The sequence below is a fragment of the Cupressus sempervirens genome, chromosome 4 (assembly GCF_028749045.1).
Source record: "Cupressus sempervirens isolate cs-2001-9-10 chromosome 4, ASM2874904v1, whole genome shotgun sequence".
Taxonomy (NCBI): domain Eukaryota; kingdom Viridiplantae; phylum Streptophyta; class Pinopsida; order Cupressales; family Cupressaceae; genus Cupressus; species Cupressus sempervirens.
Genome location: NC_143121.1, coordinates 542,714,272 through 542,727,434, shown reverse-complemented (window position 1 = coordinate 542,727,434; position 13,163 = coordinate 542,714,272). Strand labels below are relative to the sequence as shown.

At 32.9% G+C, this 13,163-nt stretch overlaps 1 protein-coding gene across 2 annotated transcripts in view; it reads left to right on the top strand.

Annotated features, from left to right (window-relative positions):
• Positions 1–13,163, top strand: part of LOC149562335 (uncharacterized) — a 180,728-nt gene that overhangs the window by 57,833 nt on the left and 109,732 nt on the right. For both annotated transcript variants that reach the window (XM_089825859.1, XM_089825858.1), the window contains exons 2-3: positions 10,907–10,972; positions 12,901–12,973. In XM_089825859.1, the coding sequence (XP_089681985.1) occupies positions 10,907–10,972; positions 12,901–12,973 (139 nt within the window). The remainder of the gene's footprint in view (positions 1–10,906; positions 10,973–12,900; positions 12,974–13,163) is intronic.

Here is a 13,163-nt window from a genome sequence, read left to right as displayed (position 1 = left end):
CATTAAGTTGTTGTCCCAGAGTGCTAGAAGTCATCATAATGAAAGTATCATGAAGAAGGTAACCATTGTAAGGTGACAATCTTATAAATGGTAGACCTGTTATCATGACAAACTTCATTAAGTTGTTGTCCTAGAGTGCTGGAAGCCATGATAAGAAATGTATCATTACCAAACTTCATTAAGTTGTTGTCCCAGAGTGCCAAAAATCATGATACTAGTCATGATAGAGACCATGACATTGTGATTTCTTGTTAGTTGATAGACTATATTAAATTGTTGTCCCAAAGTGCTGGAAATCAGATTACTCATATCCTTCTAGGATATAACGTATTCTTTTGGTAGCCATCAAGGATTTGATGCCAGTGCACATACCAAAAGAATATACGTATGATGAATATCATATGATTGATATTTCTTGTTGAATCATACTTTGGATTATATTGAAATATAACTGTTACCAATTTAGCCTACCTTCTAAATTGCTATGTTAAAATTGCTTATATACTACACTGTGTTTTAAGTTGCTGATCATGCATATTACAGAATGGTTTAGATGCAGAATGTGAAGTACATATATCAATAAACAAGAGAAATTGATCATTTTTATTCAAGTTACATACAAGTACCAAAATAGTACACTTTTATTGAAAGATATTTTAGAACTATTTTATAAGGTATAAAATGTTCAAATTTTAGATAATACTTGATATAATACATTCAGATACCACACAAGTCGTGGCAGCTCCTAATACAATATCTGAATAAACACATTGCATAAACAGAAAAGTACTAGAGAGATAAGGGGAAAAACCTCCATTGCCTGAATGGAAGAGTTGTTGATCTAAATGTTGAAGAATATTTGAGCCCGCATCTCCATCTTTGAATACACCTGCAAAATATAAAGAAGGGGGTCAGTTCATACGAATTGAGCAATGGGAACCATTCCAATTATCTCTACACTACTTAGTGTTCCTACAACATGATTATTAAGATAACTACATTAAAAGATGCAAAGGCAAGAGAAATATCTAAAAACAAAGTAGGTTTTATGCTAATAAGTTTGTTTCATGTGTAGATATAGGTATGAAGTTTGAGGTTGTTGAAGGATCATGAATAAGTTACATGCATGAAGCCTTTCGACTGAATCATGTAGCAGCGAAGACTGAAGCTCTTGGAGAGATTGTTGGGGGGGCATACATAAATTACAGGTATGGGACGTTCTGGTTGAATCAAAGTAGTTGACTGAAGATTTGAGGAGATTGTTAAAGGGATGTACATCAATTACAAGTATAAAACCTTTCAACCAAATCATGAAGCAATAGAGGACAATCACAAACAAAAACATTAAAGGGATGAGTTCTATTGATTTGAAACCTTTTGTTTTTTAATATCAAAAAAGTCAAAAATTAAAGAGACAAGTCAAATAGGCTTGAAACCTTTTGTTACAACAAGTAATAATAGGGCTGAAAACATCAGGTTGCAGCAATGAATCAACAAGTGTGTTGAAAAGTGAAAGCTACAGGGAATATGGATAAGTTCATAAGGAGTGGTGCTGGAATGGGGCATATGGAATTCTTAGTCTACAAGTTGAGGGAAAAGAATAGGCAGCAAATAGAGAAATCAGCCAGTCAAAGTTGAGAAAAACATTTGTAAAAGAACTTCTTTATTGCATAAAAGGTAAAAGATTTGAAAGTTTACAACTACAAATGTAAATAGTAAGGCATACATGTGCAAACAAGTGAATATGAATGATAAGTATCTGATGAGTATCTAGAACAATCACTTATTCAAGTTATAACAATTTTATTTAATGGGAAGATGTTATAAAATTGAATAAATAAAAAGTAGTTGAAGGAATATTACTTCCATAGTGAAACCTTCCAGCTATTTAGTTGCAGATTTTACACATAAGCATTACAGACGCAAAGATATAGCAAAGTATTAACTGAATATGGAATAAATGAAGTAACTCATACAAAAGATACTCATACATACTGAACAAATAGTGTATTAAAATAGTCAGCCACAAGAGCAAATTAAAGGTGACTGGTGAAGTAGAATATGCTGATGATGTGCCAGCCATATAATGGTTTCAATGCTGCCCTGGTATTGAGTAAGAAGGCCCACAATTTTTTCAGAAAGAGAAGATGTTTAGGATGTAAGGACCTTGACCCTTGACATATTGTTGCCAATGGGTACTAAGCATGAACAAAAAAGACAATTACCTTTCAATGTCTTTAGACACTAAGAAATATTCTTCATTGCCAACAAGAATAGTCATCTTAAAGCCTGGTCCAGGGAAGCATCATAATTATAGGATGAGTCCATCCCCAAGTTGCTTTCTGCATTCTCAAACTGAGCTCAAGGATTTAGAAGTGACAGAAACATATATTACTCAAGATTTTCTTCAGAAAGTGACAGAAAGGCTTAAATTAATTTTGCTGAGAAGAAGAAAGATGGTTCTAGGATTATCAAGGAAGACTGTGCCTAGAAGACGAAGAACTACGCAGTAGGAGAAATAACTGTGTTTTCCTCATGCTTTCACCAATCATAATGCACTCACGTCATGGAGTAAAAGCAATAGCTACAACAAACCCTCCAATGGTATAATTCACAACAGAGGTATAAATAATAGAAGGGCAAGTAAATGAAGGAGCAATAATAGCAAGAAATATGTGCGTATTTGCTAGTTGAAAGACCCATCTACAAGAGATATCTACAACAATATCACTTTCTACAAAATGCAGCAATAAGAGATGGGAGTTATAATGTAAACCACTAAAAATGTACATATATTTCTGTCCAAAATCTGCAAGAAATTTGTGATTCATGGCACAAAAACAATCATGTTAACCTCAAAAACAACTCCAGATTTTCCTACATGTGGCGACCGATTCATGGTAAGAAGACCCAAGTCAATCAACAGAAGAAATAACCAGCATAGGTATGAACCATCACTCATGGCTACTGTTCCAAACAACAACAGCAGAGCATACCATGGAAAAGAAGACCATATGGCACAAAATGGAGAAGGCACTTACGAAATAAGAGAAAGGAGAAGACCCAGTAGCTCATTGCAGCAATCCATAACAAACCCAACACTCATGGCTGTAGCTGATCAACAAATCTCATGCCCAACAACAGAGCAACGAATATGAATCACGGCAACCAGCAAAAAAAAAAAACACTGTGAAGGAAATGGCTCATGGCATCCAAGACGCATCAACCCAGAACTCTCCAAGAAACTCATGGCATCAGTAGAGAGCCATCTAACTAGAGTAAGGTAGAGCCATGAAATAGCACGAAATGGAGAATAATGAAGCTCACGGCTATAACCATGAAACCTACGACATGAAGAACAAAGCAACAACAGGGTCACAACATGAAGACGGCTCATGAAACAACCTAACACAAACAACAACAATAGCATCTGAACAAAAGGAAAACACCAGAGAAAATCGTAGAACCAGTATGATGGCAGCTAGGGTTTATAAAACCCTTCTCATTTTATCCATGCATCAAGAATGAAACAAAATAATGAGTCTTGACCTTCATGTTTTTGCTTTGTTTCCTTTTAATATTCCTCAATTGGAATTGATGAAATTTCGGGTCTGCAGAAGGTGGTTTCTCCTCTTTTTAAATAATGCAAATGACTTATTAATATTTACCTATATTAAGTGAAGATCATTCATTTTTTCATTTTAATATGTGTAAATAGTAATAAGTTGTGATTATTATTTGTCCAAAATGTATTAAATATATCTAAATATTTATTAAATAATTATATTGATTATTTAATATATTTAGTATATTAATATACTTGCATAAAAATATTGTAAAATTAGTATATTAAGTTATAAAATACATAATATACTAATTATTCTAAATGCAAGTCAAATAAAAGTGAAGGGGCGGTTATATATTTTTTAGACTCAAAGTATCTTCCAGTTCAACCTTAGAGTTTATTTTATAGCCAAGAAAGACTTTTCGGTCAACTGGACGTTACATGGAGTTCATTCTTAGTTACGGGTAGTTTGAGTTTTCTCATGCAGTTGAGAGCATTTCTGTGCTATTTTTGGCATGTTATTGAGCAATTAAGGCTAGTTTTGTATGAGTTTATTTTGAGAGCCTGTTTTATGCATTTTTGCATGGTTATTGATGAGATTGACATGCTATATTTTTAGCTTGACATTAAAATCCAACTTAGGGTTTTGTGCATGATTTTTGAGGAGATAGAGGCAGTTTTCTAGTTAGCTATCAGTTGGACAGGTAATTGAGAGTAGTTTTCAAGGGTTTCTTCACATTTTGGATCAGTTTTGATTCATTTTTTTCATGCATATTTTTGATATCCGAATTAGGGTTTTGAGCTCTATTTATTGTACATTCACCTCATAATGAGATATCTTCTTTTGGGCTTAGATTTCTTGCACATTGCAAATTTTGAGTTGATTGTAAGAGCATTTTGTAACAGAGATTTTTCAGCATTGATTATATAGATTCAATGCTTCCTTCTCATTGATTTTTGTGCAATATTGTGGGTTCTTTGCTTTTATGTTGTGTTCGTCCTTCATTAAAGCTATATTCCTTATTGCATATTAGAATCTCGATACTTGTAATTGCAGGTCTTTGGTTGTGTCTTTATTGTTTTTGCAAAAAATTGGTAAAACCTATGTTTTCCTTTCAAAGTAGAAGATTCTGGGTCCTTGCACAGAATCACTTTTGTAGTTGCACGTTTGTCTGAGTATTGTGAATCATTCGTATTATGGATATTTTGTGCTGATTTGATTAAAGTTGCATACAAATCATTGGTGTATCACCTCATCTAGGTTTAGCATCCGTTATTTTCATTATTCTCATCTCTTTTCCTGCATACAATTTAGTTTTTAGGTTATCATTAATTACAAACCGACCTAGCTTCCGGAGATTCATCTCTTGTTTTAGGACAACCCACCACTTGAGAGAGTTTCCATGTTTCAACAAGATAGCTAGATTTTGCATTTTGCTATAGGCGCAATCCTAATTGACAACATTAACATTTAATTTGATGGATTTATATTGATATCTTTAAACATGCCATTCCAGGAATATCATATTGAGATGATATCTCTTCATATACCCAAGAGCATAATGCGTTCTATATCAATCCTCCCTAACTAAGAGGGAGTGTTAAGTTTGTAGTTGCAGTTAGATTGATTTGATCATGAGATACATTGTTGATGGTAAATCATCATTAGATAAATATTCTTATATATATTACATATATATATATATATATATATATATATATATAATAATAATAATAATATAAATGTTGTCAATATGGTTATTTATATAATTAATATATTAACTAATGATGATTAACTATAGAGACATGTCTCTTCATGAGACATGTCTCCTCTCATATTTATGAGTCTTCAAATCTGCATTTGGAAGACATCAATTACAATGGTCATTTTAGTACATTTGCAGAAAACGATCCATGTTACTCTAACAAGGCCATTGGCTGCAGTTGTAATCCCTGTGGTGTTAAGCTCCATAAACAACACATTCTAAACAAATGAAAACAAGAAACATAGATTTGCAACTTACATTAACAATAATGCACAAAGAAATGAAAAAGAAACAAGAAAATTCTTTTGTAAAATAATGTATAGGTAAAAAAATTAAGAACTTGAAAAATCTAGCTTTTTTGCAAAATATTACTCTACAATCTCCTTGGCAAGGAATGCGCTTTCACACGTGTAGGAATAGGAAACCAACAGTGGAAATTTTAGCGTTTAGTCTTTAATGCTATTCATGCAATGAAAAGCAAGAATGAAAGTTAAGCAAGGATGAGTGATGTTTTTGTTTCGTAATTCTAATAAAGGAAATCACTTAATTTTTTTCTTTGAAATTTCTTGGAAATCATGTTTTAGGGTGAGAGCATTTTATTGCATACATGTCAAATTCAAGTGCCAAAAAAAATATAAAAATGTTGTATTAGTGTCCAAAATTAATATGATAAACAACAATAAGGAAGACCCTAAAAAAGATATTAGAAACACACAAGATTATCCTAGAAAAACCCTTCGAGAACGAAGGGAAAAACGCAGCCACACACAACAAAAAGATCATTTTATTAATTATGAAGTTCAAGTGTACAATGTCTTTCGCTTGATGCGATATATACAACATAAAGATAGACTCTTTACATTCCAACTGAAGGTCTCTTCAATTTTCAAAACATAACTTTTTATTACAAATACAACTCTTTGTATTTCATGCCTTAATGCAAATTGAATAACACGTCTATATTTTGCAATTATCATAAACGTCCTTTTTAGCTGAAGCTGACTATAACGGAATTAAGACATAGAGATAATGATTTCTATCGCAGCTACAAATTCCAACACTCCTTAGCGAGAGAGAAATCTTTAGCCGAACAGTCACAAAAAGGCTGCAATCAAAAAGTCAGTGATAAAATCTAAACCACAAAAGTTCATGGAATCACTCAACATGGAAAACCTGCAAGAAACACAACTAGCTTCCATCATAGACTCTCTCAATATGATGTTGTCATGGAATTGCTCAACATGACACTAAGAGAACAATTCGTTAATAACCGTGGAATCACTCAACATGATAGACCTGTAACTGTTACTCATAATCATAGAATCACTCAACATGAAAAATCACAAACTTTCATCATAGACTCACTCAACGTGATGCTAACATGAAATCTCCCAACAAGACAAGTTAGTAAGGTTTACAACCAACATTTTATCACAGATTCTCTCAATGTGATACAGTCATGGACTCTTTAAACATGACTTCCAACTCCCATCATAGAATCTCTCAATGTGATGTCATCATGGACTCTCTCAACATGATGTTCACTCCTAGAGTGAAAGATTTATCAAGTTGACAACTGTCATGAATAAGAACTCATAATTGGCAAGAAATGCAATCACAACTAAGACTCGTTTCCATCAAGAGTCTCAACAACCTACTATACTAAAATATTAGCAACAAATGAAAGAATGGAGGGGATTCACATACTTCAACTCAATTAAGAACTACTTACATCATGCAAGAAGAGAGAGCAAATGAATCCTCCCTCTAAATCGCAAGCTCCCTCTAAATCTTAACATCTTCCTCTGAATATGAAATCCTTATCTTGGTGCATCCTGCAACCAAGAATCTTCATTAATCAGATATCACAAATATAATCTTCTTGATCATGCATACAAATATGAACCAGAAATCAGTAGTACATGCAGCTGTTACACATAGGTTCTAACTGAACTTGAAGATTAAAAAAATTCAGCTAAATAAAATTGTAATGCTTCTTAATAATAATTGAATAATTAAATACTTAGCTTGCTAAGCGTACTCAACTTCCGATGCAGCTTGTGACTTAATTAAGAGGAGCAATGAACAGTCCTCCCAAGAAATGGTATATGAAGAAAACATAATTTGAGTAACTCTCAGAAGAATTATTCCTTAGGATCGAGCCTCTATTTCATCACGAATTGAAGGTTCCAACTTGCTAAACATTTCATAATTTATTTCTACTTCCGCCCAATTATAATGGTTCTACGGTAAATCATTGACTTTTTATTTGTTTCCTTGCTATCCGAGCTCAAATTCCACAGCTCTAGAATCCATAGTCTGATCATAAGATGTGCAAAAGCCTTTTCAATAACCAATTTTGATAAAAAGTGATGAGTGCTACTCATAATAAAACAATCTTTTAAAATTCTTTGACAGAACACAATATGAGATAGATACGAAGCAAAAAGAACAATGTCCTCAAATCTAACACTGTCGATGCCATTAGGTGTGGTTACTTCCTCTATCCAATGCCTTAAACAAAGCATTTTGAAGAAAGACTTGTGAGATACCATCTTTCTACTCGTGCCTGTATTTATAACTTCCGTATAAAACTCATGGTGATAAAAAAAAATCCGATACAATTCCTAGTATTGAAAACTAATAGGATATAAATGTAACCAATAAAGGATAAGCAATTCGACGGTTACAAGATTGATCTATTTCCAAGAAAGTGATAGTGAATGAGAATAAAAAATGAACCGTTGTTGTTGGAAGGATAGGAACACATACATAATGCTTAAACGACAACCAATGGTGATCAGGAAACATATGCGACAATTGAAATGACCACGACCATTTGAGTTCACTGTTTTGTGATCACGTGCATTGTAGATACTATCTTAGGCTCTCCATCAAATTATCAAAGATCAGATTCGTACATAAAAGTAACAGTTCTAATTGATGGTCCTTGCTAGGTCTAAGACCATAGTTGACTCCTCTGTGATCATTACTCGTTGCAAAGCATTAATCTCCCAATGCTCCTATAAGCACGATGTCTTGCAAAGCTCCAAGAATTGAAAGAGATAAGAGATTCCATGATGTGATATACAATAGAAGCTTGCTCCCATCAAACAGGAAGGATGTCGCCTTGTACGTGAACTATCCATACACTCCTAACAAAAATAGATTACCGATATAAATCTCAAGATATATTTTCTAATGTTTGATGGCGGTTGATGTCGAAGACTACAAGAAAAATGTTAACCTAGGCTAAGCCATGAGATTTGGGTTCTTGTTCATGACACAACTCAATGCAATAAGAATCTCAATACAACATCTCCAAAAAAATTGAAATTTCCAGCATGTAGATTCCCGCTAGAAAAAAAAAGAAATGACCATTCTAACGCTACAAAAAAGAACTATTGCACAAACTCATCAAAACGAAAAATCATTGATGGAAATAACAAAACGATACAAAGATGCACAACAGTATAGGTATATAGATATACTAGGTATCAAGACATATGCAAGAACTCCAGATGTACCTAGAAGAGCCAAAATCCAGAACAAAATAGATATATGATCACGAGGAAAGAAGTGTAGAAGTTATAAGAGCTTGACAATGAGCATTAAGGTGAGCCCACAATATCAGGCAAGCAAAACATAGGCAGATCATGTCTGCGAATGATTCTAATCCAAATTATTCTAATCCAAATAACATATTGTTATAACATCACTCTCCAATAAAAAAATGACAAAGAAGAGGATGATGTGCATAAGTCTTACAACAATAATAGAGAAGCTAAGAGAGAAATATGAAAATCTATCATGCAACAATCAGAAGATCTAAACATACAGTCTTCCTTCATTGTGTTTATCAAACCAAGCTTTGATCTCATGTTGAACAAGTCCTCAAAATTAAAATGATAAACAATAATAAGGAAGACACAAAAAAAGATACAAGAAACACACAAGATTATCTTGGGAAAACCCTTTGAGAATGAAGGGAAAAACCTAGTCACACACAAAAAAAGATCATTTTATTGATTATGAAATTCAAGTGTACAGTGTCTTTCACTTGATGCAATATACATAACATATAGAGAGACTTCACACATTCCAATCGGAGGTCTCTTCAATTTTCAGAACATAACTCTTTATTACAAATACAACTCTTTGTATTTCATGTCTTAATGCATGTTGAACGACACATGTCCATATATTACAATTGTCATAAATGTCCTTTTTAGCTGAAGGTGACAATAACATAATTAATGCCCTGAGATAAAGATTTCTATCGCAGCTACAAACTCGAACAAAAAAGACTACCTAAATGTGAAAGGTTCATCATGGCAGGAACAGATTGTGTCTAATTTGGGAGAGGTTTTCTTGGGTTCATATCAGACAAACATACAACAATTTAGCAAAACCATGGGCAAGCCCTTTGCCAAATTTAACCTAGATAATTTATGCCAGATTAGACTCATGTTTATAGGTCTAGGGAATGAAACTGTTAACATAATTCTAAATGCATGCCATAAAAACTATCTCTGGAGGGTCCACTATCCATTTGGAAACATCCCAAATAAATCTACAAGAATACAAAATTAAATGTTTTGTATTTGATATTGGTATTCCATTTTTACCCTCTCCATGAACCATATAGAACACACATTAATTATTTGTAAATGACATAATTAAATGCAATAGTTTCAATGGCTTGGGAATAGCAACCTATTTCTAACACTAATCTTTCTGATTAAGTACTTGGGAATTGGGGTGGTTATACTCATCTAGTTTATTCATTCTTTGATATTGAGGAAACAATGAATTAGACATGTCTATGGATTTTCTATCAAGTTTCCTATAATCTATGTATTCCTAGTCTTGTATAGAGTACTTAACATGGGTAGGTTGAAATTGTGAACAAATTAAAGAGTGTGGTGGAGTCTAGGAACATCCATTTCAATTGTATGTTATGTTTTAATTGGCTATTTCCTTAATAAGGATAGACTTTTTGGCCAACAAGAGTGTGGGATAAGAGATGACCGTTATAAAGATCAAATAGTTTTTCTTATCCAAGGATCATTTCTATTTTGAAGTTAAAAAATGAACTTTGGCCATATTAAGGTGCTTCCTGATGTTACTATTTCAAGCTTCCCTCTCATCATACCCTTAACATGGAGAACTACCTTGGTGGACACTGCAGGGTTTAATATCTGTATGTAGTATACTGTTTGGGGATGTTACGATGGTAACACAGCAGAAATCGGTCATGAGACTGGGCATAAACCCCACATGGACATTAGTAGCGATACAACTAACAATATAGCTTTTATGGTAAGAAATGTGTGGTAATGTTTGGTTGCTATGAGTACTCAACTTAGATTTGAAGATTTGAGTCCATAACACTCTAATATATATGCTATTTTTCCCTTGTGTATGCAAGGGTGGAGGGTGTTTCAAACAGTATATTATAGGTGGAAAGTAGATACAGATGTAGATACATTTATGATTAAAAATTCTAGCATTTATTTATTCATTATGACTTCAGTATAGCCACATCTTATTGATTTGTGTTTTTGCCTTACAGTCACCTTTTCAAATAAACGAATTGACCATGCATATACTTCAACACATTGTCAAAGACTCTTTTGATGTAAGTCCACTATTTTCCTTTTCCATTCAAATTCTCTATATGCATAATTGCAACAAATTACATGAGAAAATTGAATTTAAAGGAAATGTGTTTTGGAAGAACCACATGTTTTTCTGAAACATTTGATGAGCTTTTCTTGTTTTCTTTTAATAAAATACACATCTTACTTTGAATTAAAAAACTCAGTTATAAAACAAAAGGCTTCAAAAGTACTGGTTCCTGGTAAGCATGCTAAAAGAGCTAGCATTTACAATTATCCTCGTATCATGAAAGGATTGTAGATGCTAGATTTGAATATGATAAAGTAGAATTTTTATTGAATGTTTTGGCTCTGAGTTTAGCTCAGTATTGGCATAATTTCCACCAAGCCATTTTACAGTATATCCTTGTATCATGAAAGGATAATAGGCATTGGATTTGAATATGAAAAAGTAGAATTTGCTGTTGAATGTTTTGGGTCTCTGAGTATAGCTCCGTATGGGCATACTTTCAACCTAACCATTTTGTATGTACTTAGCAAATTTTCTGACAAGTTGTGGTTAGTGATATGTTTTCAACACATTAGGTTGTCATCTAGTTTCCCAATCAACATACCTTTCGTGATGCTTGTGTTTGTGTTGACAACCATGTCTTTGGTTATGAAATTAGCAGCTGTCTTTAGCATAGTATTACACCAGTTACATGATAGCTACATATTGTGGATGGAGTGTGAGTATTTGTAATTAAACAGATTCAAAATGGAAGAACTTGAAATTAAAAAAATAGCAACAAATTCACAAAAATGAAAAAAAATGATTTTGTTATTGCTTTCCAAATACAGTTTGTAGGCATAGAAAACAAATACATTATGCATATTGTCTATGAAAATGATAAAACATTTATGGTGAAATGCCAGTAAAGCATATGAGATCAAATTAATTCTATACCATAACATGGAAAACATATTCCAAAGCTTTATTAATAGTCTTTAACTATCAACATTTTAGTCAATCATAACTACACTCTTATTTGCTAGAATGCAAAACCAATCATGATTGACTATGAAGTGAATGGCAAAAATATTAAATTATAAGGCTGCAGAATGAAAACCAGAAGCTCATGCAACTTAACCTTAGAATTTTTGTGCCAATGCTTCATGTAGGATGGCTAAATTCTCATTAGATGACATGGACAGATCCCTATTTTTAGTCCATGCAGATTGAGGATCAACTTTGTCAAGGTCATTACTCACTAATCATTGATTTTACATGTTTTTGTAGGGTTTGATTACGATAAGACTTAAATTCAATGCTCAAACTTTAAAAAAGTTAGCCATCTAAAGTTGTCTAAGCTATTATTTCTAATCTTGCAATTAAGTCCTACAAAGATGAAGTGATCCAAGCACAAGTACAAGAGGGTGACTTAAGCACACCATTATTTTGACACTATCGTATCGGCTTTCTTAAGTTATCACAATGTCAATTTTAGGAATTTTCTTAACAACTAATGATGTAGCATGTGCATTATGTAATGTCCCCTTTTAGGATAACTTGTGAAATTGAGACAATTATCTTGCAAAATCGATTGCAAGAGATATTTTTCCTTCAAGTCTTTACTATGACTATGAATATGTTCTATGATACCACTTATGAATGCAATTGATAAGATATATATAGATAATGATAATACAATTTATAAGAACAATATATATGTTGGATCACTTGTTGAATGGCTGTTCTTATATATTATGTGATTGTGATGTTCCCAAATTTTATTGTAATGATTAATTTAAATTATTTAATTAATTGGTCCCAAAATTTAAATTATATAATAAAAAGGACCTTTAATAAATAAATATGGGGTCCAAATCATTAAAAATATAAATATTTGTATTTGGGGTTCCGATTGATTTATGCATATCTCAGGCCTATCTTGTATTTTGGTCATAGGTGTTTGTTGTCATCTCGGGACTTATTGTACACCTTCGGAGTTTTCCTTTGATGGGGCATGTACGACCAACGGGTATGATGTTTCTAGTATGCGACTTGAATTATTAATTGTGTTGCAAATTCTAGTTGGAGTTTTGCTTGGTTTCGCTATTTCGAAAGCGAAAGACCTTCCCTACTTGGCCATTGTAGTCAGTGGGATTCAACCCTCACCCTATTTCGCTTTGCTTGTTTGGCTTTGGATCTAGAAAATCAAGAGTGCTTTC